The 10,319-nt window shown below is 45.3% G+C and overlaps 5 protein-coding genes across 5 annotated transcripts; 2 read left to right on the top strand and 3 right to left on the bottom strand.

The window, feature by feature from the left end:
• Positions 1 to 1,058: 1,058 nt before the first annotated feature.
• PHALS_02367 (uncharacterized protein) lies at positions 1,059 to 1,916 on the top strand (the record flags this gene model as incomplete). Its single annotated transcript, XM_024716856.1, has 1 exon — positions 1,059 to 1,916. The coding sequence occupies one exon, from the start codon at positions 1,059 to 1,061 to the stop codon at positions 1,914 to 1,916; it is 858 nt and encodes a 285-aa protein (XP_024582413.1).
• A 77-nt stretch (positions 1,917 to 1,993) lies between these two features.
• On the bottom strand, positions 1,994 to 2,671 carry PHALS_02368 (uncharacterized protein; the record flags this gene model as incomplete). Its single annotated transcript, XM_024716858.1, has 1 exon — positions 1,994 to 2,671. One exon carries the CDS (start codon positions 2,669 to 2,671, stop codon positions 1,994 to 1,996), a length of 678 nt encoding a protein of 225 aa, XP_024582414.1.
• Positions 2,672 to 2,780: 109 nt separating this feature from the next.
• Positions 2,781 to 6,725, top strand: PHALS_02369 (major facilitator superfamily; the record flags this gene model as incomplete). The annotated part of the gene is made up of 8 exons (XM_024716859.1): positions 2,781 to 2,878; positions 2,933 to 3,000; positions 3,071 to 3,167; positions 3,229 to 3,309; positions 3,373 to 4,324; positions 4,411 to 4,514; positions 5,403 to 6,207; positions 6,267 to 6,725. 8 exons carry the CDS (start codon positions 2,781 to 2,783, stop codon positions 6,723 to 6,725), a joined length of 2,664 nt encoding a protein of 887 aa, XP_024582415.1.
• A 263-nt stretch (positions 6,726 to 6,988) lies between these two features.
• Positions 6,989 to 8,815, bottom strand: PHALS_02370 (ubiquitin carboxyl-terminal; the record flags this gene model as incomplete). Its single annotated transcript, XM_024716860.1, has 6 exons — positions 6,989 to 7,110; positions 7,187 to 7,274; positions 7,340 to 7,486; positions 7,557 to 7,673; positions 7,734 to 7,910; positions 7,973 to 8,815. 6 exons carry the CDS (start codon positions 8,813 to 8,815, stop codon positions 6,989 to 6,991), a joined length of 1,494 nt encoding a protein of 497 aa, XP_024582416.1.
• Positions 8,816 to 8,924: 109 nt separating this feature from the next.
• Positions 8,925 to 10,203, bottom strand: PHALS_02371 (probable purple acid phosphatase 20-like; the record flags this gene model as incomplete). The annotated part of the gene is made up of 3 exons (XM_024716861.1): positions 8,925 to 9,768; positions 9,832 to 9,940; positions 10,008 to 10,203. The coding sequence occupies 3 exons, from the start codon at positions 10,201 to 10,203 to the stop codon at positions 8,925 to 8,927; spliced, it is 1,149 nt and encodes a 382-aa protein (XP_024582417.1).
• Between the last annotated feature and the right edge of the window lie 116 nt (positions 10,204 to 10,319).

Here is a 10,319-nt window from a genome sequence, read left to right on the forward strand (position 1 = left end):
GTTTTCTCCCTATATTAAACCTACTGCTCTCACATTATAAATTGTTGATATAAAATTAATCGCACCTAATAAAAATGAAATACTTGTTAAATGTAAACTAAAAACTGCTGAATCTACTGAAGGTCCTGAATGTGCACGTACACTTGATATTGGAGGATAAACCGTCCATCACCTGATTCAACAATAGCTGATGAAACTAATAATAATAATGCTGGAGGCAATAACCAAAAACTTATATTATTCATACGAGGAAATGCCAAATCAGGAGCACCAATCATTAAAGGAACAAACCAATTGCCGAAACCACCATTTAAAGCAGGCGATGACATCTAGCAAATCTCTGTAGATTGACCGATCCTCTCCCGAACAAAACCAAATCACTTACATTCGCGAGCTGCCAACTATCAAATAAATCTCAGGTTGGGGTGTTCTTCAAAATTACCCGCTCCATTATTACCCAGCACCTTGCGATGGTATATTGAAGATGGCATGTGTGGTACAGACAATTACAAATTCATGTACAGATTGATATAGCGGGAGTTCTCGACTCGAATCGGTTACCATGGTGTTCGTGGTGCCGCACATGTGAGGTTGAATGGGCCATTTGTAGCTAATAATTGATTTAAATCTCGCAAAACTGCCCAAACTTTAAACAAGCTAAAAGCGAAAAGCGAAAATAAAAGATTTGTCCAAGCATTCAACAAACTTTTTGCAATTTAATGCCTAAACTAGGCATGTAATAATCTCGCTTCAAGTTTTAGTACAGCTGTAATAAATGGCCAATTAGTTTGCAGGTAGCGATCTCTGGACAAAGTGACATAGTAATTAGTCTTTGTATGTTCGTATTCGAAGCCGTTGATGATGGCGTTCTGGCCCTCATGGACATAGCGACGAAAAAAGAATTGCCTTTTGATGAGTACCTGGTGGTGGCTGGCCGCATGAAGAGTTCACGCCAACTCACAGGCATTGGTGGACGTATCAAGAGGGATGGAAAGCGCCGTTTACTGGTAATTCCGCTTACTAAATTTCTTTCGACTCATACACCAAGTGTACAATTGATGGATGTCGGTGAAGTGGCTGCAAATTTCCTACAATCGATTCGCGCCTGTTTTCCTACGTTAGTGAAAAAGAATCCTATGACATCAGCAGTAGATAATAGCGACTCGGACTCGGATCAGGAAGACGCGTACAAGAAGCAGAAACATGCGAAAGATGCACAGCCTGCTTTTGATTGCAAAGTTGCGAAGGCTCATCGGTTAGCAGCAGAAGCCAAAATGTCCATGAGTCTGATAAAAGTAAAATTTCTCAGGACGTTGGAAGATCTCTTTGATGCCTTTCAAATTTCAGACCCAGCCAATGTGCGGACTTCGCTACGCAATGATCCATCGGTGCCCAATGACTGCCAGTTACTGTGTTTGGATTGCCCTCCTTTCCGTAATATAGAAAACGTACCTTATAAAGCTGTACCTCATGTGTCTTCTCTCACTTTCGCTTCACCAGATCCGTTCAATATTGGCGTTTTATATTCGGAAGTAATAACCAGCAACAAAAAAAAGCAGTTCTTGCACATTCCAATACCACGATCACTCTCACATTCAGCACCAGGAGTTCAAGGTCAAAGTGAAACGCAGTACACATTTCAAGATGCAACTGTTCTTTCTTTCGATGCTAAGCGCGAGTCCACAGCTCATGGAGGCGGCAAGACGTGCGAGGAATTGGTGAAGAATATTCGAATGCGTCATGCGTCTGGCACTTTCTGTACCCTTGTGCTTCCGTCAAAAACGTGGGAGGAAGTGGCTGACGAACACAAGTCGTTTCTTCCTCAGGTAGATGAGTTGCAAGGCGAGTTACGCCTGCGTCGCTTGGTGGGCAATGTCCCGTGTGGAGTCCCAATAAAGTTTCTGCTTGCAAGCTAAAACAGAAAGCTTGGTTCTGGCTACAACATGACGTAGCATTAAAGCAATTATAGTATACAAGGTGCATCGTTTGATGTCTACATTGACCTGCCAGATAAACACATCCAATATTCATTTTCTCTAAGAATCCACCCATGCTCGTTGCTCGTAGCACGAAGTGTCGTGTCCCCGTGCTGATTTTGCTCCGGTCGCCAAAGCCACTTGGCTGGCATCAGTTCATCCAAAGTATCCTCATCATCTCCGGCTTCGTGCTCGTTATACGATGTAATTAGCAAGGGTACGCATAGCTCGTTTAGCACGATTTTGATTGTTGGCAACCACTCGTCATAGCCCCAAATTCCAGCATTAAAGCACACAACAAGATCGGGCTTACAGTACATCGTTTTGTCCTCGAAGTAGGTTTCAAAGCTGTCTACAAAGTAGCTGATCACCACATCGCACGTGTTAATCATATCTGGATCACAATATTTTTGTATAAACCGAGTAAGGTGAAGCTTTCTGGCCAAGTTGGGTCCCACCAGCACGAAGGAAAGCGATGAGATATGCGTATGATTGGCCACATGTCGTGTAAAGCTACGAAAGACCGTGAATGTCTCGGCACCAGTGTTGCCCTCACGATGGTCGGCTCCCAATATGTGAATGGTAAGCGAATTCTTCGACTCGAGGACTATGTCATCTTTGTGTGCATCATTCAGTCGATTCAGTAATGCAATGAGTGTCGTGGCGCGAGACTCGTTCATCTTGGTCGGCGTCATATATATTTTTTCTGGAAATGTATACTGTGATTTAAACCAGTGGCACGCTGTAACCATGAGTAGAGACAATCTAACCCAGATACCGATATAGTGCAGAAAAAAGATGATAATGGCGGCCGAGGACAAGAGCAGACAAACGAACCGCTACTTTTACGTTGCGTTCGCTGTGTTTCAATGTTTCCTGGGTGCCGGTGTTATATTTGGATGGTAGATGCTGCAATGTGAGGGCTCGCACCTGTTGCTGACATTTTTTATGAACAGGACGTCGCTGCTTCCCATGCTAGAAAAAGAAAAAATATACTTTGAGCTGTGTATTTATGAAGAGACAAGTGTGTGCTGCTGTTATGTGATATGTTACGAGGCAAAACTTGTCTATTAAATATTCGAATGGGCTGACAGTTTGTACCGCACAAAGCAATCGCCTTCAGTATGCGTTTACAATGGCAGTCTTTAGCAGCATGTGGTCCAATCTTCTGCTCGGCCTCGTACTTGACAAGTAATTTGAACGTTGTTAAATTCCCGCGTTATCGCTGCCGCTCACATATTTACTTAAATAGGTTTGGACCCCGTGTGACAAAGTCGATATCGTTAGTTTTCTTGATTGCAGGCGCGTTGTTGATGGGAAATGCTCACTATCGGTAAAATCCATTCCATCGTACTTTCGTCAAACGATATGACTGTCATATCCTCATCATGTACAGTGATAACGCCAAAGACAATGACTTGCTGCTGTACGGCATGGTGCTCGTGGGCTTCTCCGGTCCAGGTATTCAGCTCTCTGGAATTCACATGTCCAATTTGTTCCCAGAGTCGACAGCGCTTGTTGCGTGCTTGATTGTCGGAGGTCTTCAGTTGAGCTTTCTGATCTTCGCGCTAATAAGTTTCGCGTACATGCACCTCGGGATGTCTATGGCGACAATATTCGAAATTTATGCAACTGTGCTGCTGCTGTCGCTAGTGGGTACATTACTTACGGAGCCGGACACGCCACTTGAGGTCGTTTCTTGTAATACGCATATAGTTCTTTCGCCTATGGGTCTGCCGTCGGTGTTCAAAGACGAAGAGACCTCCCTTTTGCTGTCTACACCCGAGCTGCAGAAGAATCATCAACAAAACGACAAGATTTTTACTGACGGCGACCTCCACAACCGCTCCTTTCGGACGCAAGTGTTATCAAAACCATTCTTGCTCATCGCATTTTATTTTTCGATTTTGTCGCTCTGGTGCAACTTCTTTTTGGGCAGCATCAATGGATTACTGCGGTGGAAAGGGCTTTTAGACGGTGAAGTGAATGATCTATTGGGAAAGCTGGCGTTTGTGCTTCCGGGAAGTGTGATTTTCATCCCGTTTGTAGGATACCTGTTGGAAAAGTGTGGCCACCAATACTCGTTGCTACTCTGCACGTTGGCTGCTTTGTGCACCACGATATTGTTAAGTAGCATGTCGACTGGATGGATTGTGGCTGGCTTTGTGACGTACGCATTCTTCCGAACCTTCATGTACCCGCTGCTGTTCTCGTATTTAGGATATCGCTTTGGGTTTCAGCACTACGGGGCATTATCTGGTATCGCATTTGGCGTCGGTGGCATCATAGGCCTTTTACAAACGCCAATTGCTGCCATTGGTGATTTTCGTACTATTGGCTGGATGCAGGTAGGTAATTTTTCGTAAGCTTTTGTCCTATCGACTAACGTGAGGTGGCTTCTTCCAGTTTGGGTCGTTGCTACTCACCTTTATAGTACCGTACTTCGAGCGGCATCGTGACGGATAAATACTGTATAAGTGAAGCGATGTCGAACAGCACAAGCGTCCCTTTAAATTTTAAGACAGGCGCTGTGGCTGGGTGAGTGTAACGGACTAGTAATTGAGTTTTTTTGATGGAAGCAATTGCGACTGAATATCGGAGACTTTGTGCAGAACTATCGAAAGAAGCACGCATGGCATTTCTCAGGAGCTAAAGTTGCGGGCACACCAAAACGTGTCTACTCGTTACAATGAGGCGAAACTCCTACCTTAAATAAACAATTGGAGATTTAAATTAAATTTCGATAGGCATCCTTTTTGATTTGCGCTGTAGTAGTCCCTTCATTTCTCTCCACCCCAGGTAAACTTCGCCGCTCGGCGCAAAACGCTTAACGTTTGTGCTTGCGCAAGGTAGAAATACGAAAACTCTCTGAAAGAATTTCTTATCTAAGCGTTCGGTCGCAAGCGTATCGTCATCCTGGACTCAAATTGCGTAAGAGCTTGCTTGCAAATTATCACTATGCATTGCGCAGTAATAAACTGACCAACAAGCTTTGCTTTTCAACATCCTGAAGAACGAAAAGAAATATTGTGCGCCTACCAGTAATTAGTTTCTTCTAGTCAAATCGCTGACTCTCCTCTACTGTACCCTTCTTATACCAGATGTGAAACTCCAAAACGAGAAACGATGAGAACAGCCTGCAATCCGTTATATTATTATTTATGTCAAAGTATAGTTCTATCGGTTTAAACAGCATTGTAGCGTTTCAAATTCTTACGCCCAATGCTTGTATGAAGAACAGTCAATGCATTAGAAAGGATATAAAAAATGTGTATCATGTTTCGTAGTATTCAGGGCATAAATCATCTTGAGATGCGCTCCCCCATTCACGCGATGTCATAAAGCCATTCGCCGCGGCGTGCGACGACTCGTAACCATCTCTACTTCGATGTCGCTCTTTTTGCTTTCTAATGCCCTCCGACGCAGCTATCCATCTGATGGCAGCGACAATGCATCGGCTGTGCGCCCCTCCGTGGTGAGCACTAATAACCTTAATGCCCAACTCATAGAGGAGGCCAAACATGTCGACCAGCACCTTTTCTTTGGGCCGCAGCAAACTGTTTTTGATGTTGAACGTCAGCGCGTGATCCATGGCGAGCGTAAGATTCAAAAGAACGCCAAACGTTTTTGGCTTATGTCTGAGCCTCTCAGTATGGAACGGGATAGCACATCGTCGATCATTGGGATTCCCACAGAGGTGCGACCGGTCGGCCTTGGCAGCAGAGTCTCTGCTGCTACGCGATTTATCGGTCAGAAGGTAGCGCAGATGAAGTTCCCTCCCTCCCACGTAAACGAAGACTCCTTTTGTGACGGCTGTGGCATGGATCCCATTGTGGGGAATATGTATTCGTGCTCCAAGTGCAGCAACTACCACTTGTGCGAGGGCTGTTATCAACTGGGAATTCACGGCTTCGAAGACTCCAGGCTGTTGGTGGATGTGCGTGAGGACTTTGCATTGCTTGAGGTTATGGAAGCGTCTAAGAACAAGGTACCTGAAGAGGTATATACGGTGCTGCTTAAAACGGTGTGCCGCGGACAGGTAGACAAGTTTAATTTTTTGGCGAAATGGATCACGGCGGTAGTTCTAGGCCAACCTATTAGCACACTTGAGGTGCGTGGCATTGAAATCCCAAATCTTGACACAGAGACCCGCGGCACGCTGGTGCAATTGCTTACACCAGCGCTGGCTGACCGCACAGATCTCGAAGTTTGCATGGAATGGTTCTGCCCTGTAAGTTTATAAATTTATTTATCAAGCGATTGCGAAAATCTAATTGGTTTCTTTTGTAGGATGCCGAAAACATGTCATTACCTGGCGTACAGCGTCGCAGAGAAACAATTCGTATCTGGGTGGCCACTGACAAAGACCAACGATCTCCTTTTGCGACAAAAGAAGAACCAAATGATGAAGACACGGAATCGGAAATGTCGCCCACGAGTGCCAATGGAGACCTCCTTGACTCCCCTGTCCCGGCAAATGATTCGCCTTGCATGACGCCCCCACAGTCTCCTATGGAAATTCGACGCAAATCGACTGGTGGTAGTAGCTCAACAGCTTCGGAGTCCTCGTCACGTGTCTCTTCTCCCCGTCTTGATGCTCTAGCGCTTACTGACAAGATTGCAGATTACACTTTCGAAGCTGAGGATGAAGATTATCTGTCAGATTCGGTCAACAGCGATATCGAGCCTCGGAAAGTGGCCAGTTTGTCCCCATTTTCCGGTCAGCGATCAGAGGGTATTCACATGTAAAGCCTTCAAGGATTTCGACAACACGAATGATTGAGCTCTCGGCATCGCCAGCCGTAGATACATCACACAGGCACGGGTGAAATTGTGCGGGTTTTCTTGTTATTTCTATCCTCGCTTTGCTCTTGAATGTAAAAAGATTTTTTTTATCAATTTTTAATACATGCTATCGATTGAGAAAGCATCTTGGTTGTCGGCATTTCTACATAAAATCTCGTCTACTTTGTCTCGCAATGTGCGCTTAGTCATAACGATACCTTTGGATCCTAGTTCGTAGCACGATAGAAAGCAAGGTACGCCATGTGCCAGTCACCACCTCCCTTAAGCTTAATGATATCCTCCGTCTTACACGGCGACACATCGTCATCATCGTAGCAATACCAGTCGTCTACAGGTTAATTATATAAAGCACGTAATTATTAGCTACGCTGCGAAAACTTCACCTTACGAGAATTTGTGGTTACCTCCTTCGTGGCGCACCCAAGCCATGTAATGACCCGAGTCAGCCGATCGCCCTTTGTGCGTCAAAATCGCGTACAGTTCATAGTTTCCCTTCAAACACAACATGGCTATTAAGAAACATATAGCTAATAGCTCCGCAAAGTCGATTAACATACCTGAAAGTCAAGGGGGAGATCAACGCCAGGAGGTTCAGCTCCCATGGAAAGCGCGCGAGCAGTATCCAGAGCAGCTTTCTCCTCCTCAGACATACCGTCCATCGTATCATCTTCATTATTCTCGTTCTTTTCTTCTGCCGCAGACTTCTATTGAGCGCATCACGCATGCGTCAAGGAGAGAAAAACTTTCAATAAGACCCCGTATGAACGAACTTACGTCTTTAAACTCGTTTAATATCTTTTCAGCGTTTCTGTCACGAAAAATTTTCATCGTAGCCTGTAACTCATCAGTGCAATAGTCGTATACGTCTAAGATCATCGGGAAGCTAATGGGCTGATAACACGAACCAAAAGTCAGAACACAAAAAATCAAATCATCATCACCAAACCTTACTCGCAACATTTTGCATTTCACACCAGTATGATCACGGCTTTCAGGTGTTGCTTTCCAATAGAATCGCATGAATTGCACGCACAAATACTTTGGTAGGCGATTTATTCGTAGCGTCTTCTTCCACACAGCATTTTTTTTTAATACATCCGAGTGTTTCTCAATCGCACCTTCCAGCCCCTACGCATCCAGCAATATATCAGCATTTTAAAGTAATTTATTCACCGGTTTCAGCCTCTTACAATTTTAATGCCATCAGACAAGTGATTAGTCTCGATAGTGATGTTGCATACAAGCTTAAGTGCTTTCTCTCTTTTCACTACGACTGCTTCCATGTCACTTTCCATGCATTTGAGTTCTTCAATCATTTCTAATCCAAAGAGCGCCTCAACCATGTTACTTGTTGGTCCCAAAGATTTCAGACCGCCCGTGGGTTGCGTTAAGGTCTGCTGCAGCGTCGCAAAAAGCGTGGATAAAAATTCTTCACTGTCTTGTTGCATATATCCACCACTGCGCGGCGACTGCTGTGCAAATTGTGGATATGCGCGACGCAGTACCGACACAAACATTGATGGAGTGATGCTATCCAAGCTGCTGTCCAACTGGCCATACATGTCCTTAAGTGCAGTGGTAAAGTTATTCGCCAAATCCGCCGAGACACCGCCAGGGTGAGTCGTAAGCGCCTCACGTAATTCCTTAACAGGCCGCAAACACTGTAGCGTAGCGTTCATGTAGCATGTGTTGCCTAAATTTACGAGACCCGCTGGATAGACAGTGCCCGAAGCCGCAATATCGTTTGTCGTCATGTCCTCAATAAAGACAGTGGGCTCTTTAGGCTTCTTTACCACCTCAGCTGATCCCATAAGCATCACGCCCGCACCGTCAACAAATTTATCGAGCTTCGAAAGATCCGTGTCGTCCTTGAGCATTCCTTTCCAGGCCTTAGACATGAGCTTCTGGCGATCTACAGGAACGGACGTAAGCGCGTAAAGCTGTTCCTTGAACACAGCCACAGGTGCCGACTTATCAACTAAAACATGCTCGAATATTTGTTTGCCCCACTTGACGCTCACTTTCGCCGTCATGTTTACTTGTGAGGGATAGATCGCGAATTGAGTTGCTGCTTCAGCATTGGACGAAATTAAGACAAACTAGTTCTCTCAAAAATATTGACCTCACTTCAACCTCCTTGCCTTAACTAGACCGATACTTAGACGAAGTTAAAACTACACTGTCGCGTAAGAAAGCTTCACCCTCTGCCCGGTCCTCAAACCACTGCATGTGTGCGTGCGTGCGGTTCGCCACATTTAATAGCAAAAATCCATAATTGGCTTGGCGGAAAGCTGACCATTTCGGCTGCGGGTCAAAATACATTGGTGCTAGACCTTCACGGTTACCTGCATCGCCCAGCACAATGTAGATTGGTCCGTCCTGAACAACATTTTCCTTATATACCGAGTGACTGCGTTCATAGGCATGAACGTGTCCTGCCACCACTACGTCCACTTTATGATGGTACAGAATGTCCTCCATGTGCTTCTTCATGATTGTGTGCGGCTCAATGCCCTGGTGCGCAGTGTTGCTGTTATACCATGGTCCATGCATGATTACAATTAACCATGGAGTGACGCTACGATCAACACGTGAAAGTTCTTTCTGTACCCATTTGTACTGTAGTGACGTGGGAGTTGAGTCGACATACGGCGTCAGGACTATTAAGTGCACAAGACCGACCCGAAATCCGTAGTACATATTGTGACGCTGAAGCTGATCCATTTGGCTAAACGGCATGCGAAATCGAGTCTGATAGGCCACAAATTCGCTCACACTCGCTTGGCACGGGAGCTCCTCCTCATGATTACCCGCAGCAATCATCCACGGTATGCGAGCAATCAATGGCTCCATAAGATTTCCCCATCGATCCCATCGATTCTGATCACTGTCTGCATATGAAAGATCACCAGCACAGATGATAGCACTGATGTTCGAATGATAGCCAGACAGGTGGCGAATGGTCTGCTGTGAGTACTCGGTCTGACTGAGAAAAGAAAAAGCGTCGTTAGCCTCGTGTACGCATAAGAAAGTCGTCATCTTTGCTCACCCGAGATCGCCAATAACGCCAAACAACTGGGGAGTCTCGCTTCCTACAGTTACAGCCGCCGTGAAAGTGTATATATCACTCCACCCACCAGCTTCATCGCCGCATTGGTCTGCAGAGTTGCACATGATTAATTATTTACAGTCAATATTGAATAGATAGTTATCAAGATGACGTACAAAAGTAAAGAGTGTTTGGCTTCAGCTTATCACCTGGAATAGTCACATGATGCAGCCACGGTGAGGTGTATGAGCAAAATTTGTACTGCTCACACGGTTCTTCGCTCTGCTGCATCGTTAACAGGTCATTCTTTGTTAATCCAAAGCGCACAATTGACGTCGCAGTTTTCAACTTTGTCGACCATGATATTGTCATGCCCAGCCGGATCTCAGAAATCGACTCGATTGACGCCTTCTTAGCTGAGCAATTTGTGACTTCCACTTCTCCAGCGAATGCGACATGGATTTGCGAAGGAAGAGCGACGCCAAGAA

This window comes from Plasmopara halstedii, assembly GCF_900000015.1.
Source record: "Plasmopara halstedii genome assembly, contig: Scaffold_1898, whole genome shotgun sequence".
Classification (NCBI taxonomy): Eukaryota; Oomycota; class Peronosporomycetes; order Peronosporales; family Peronosporaceae; genus Plasmopara; species Plasmopara halstedii.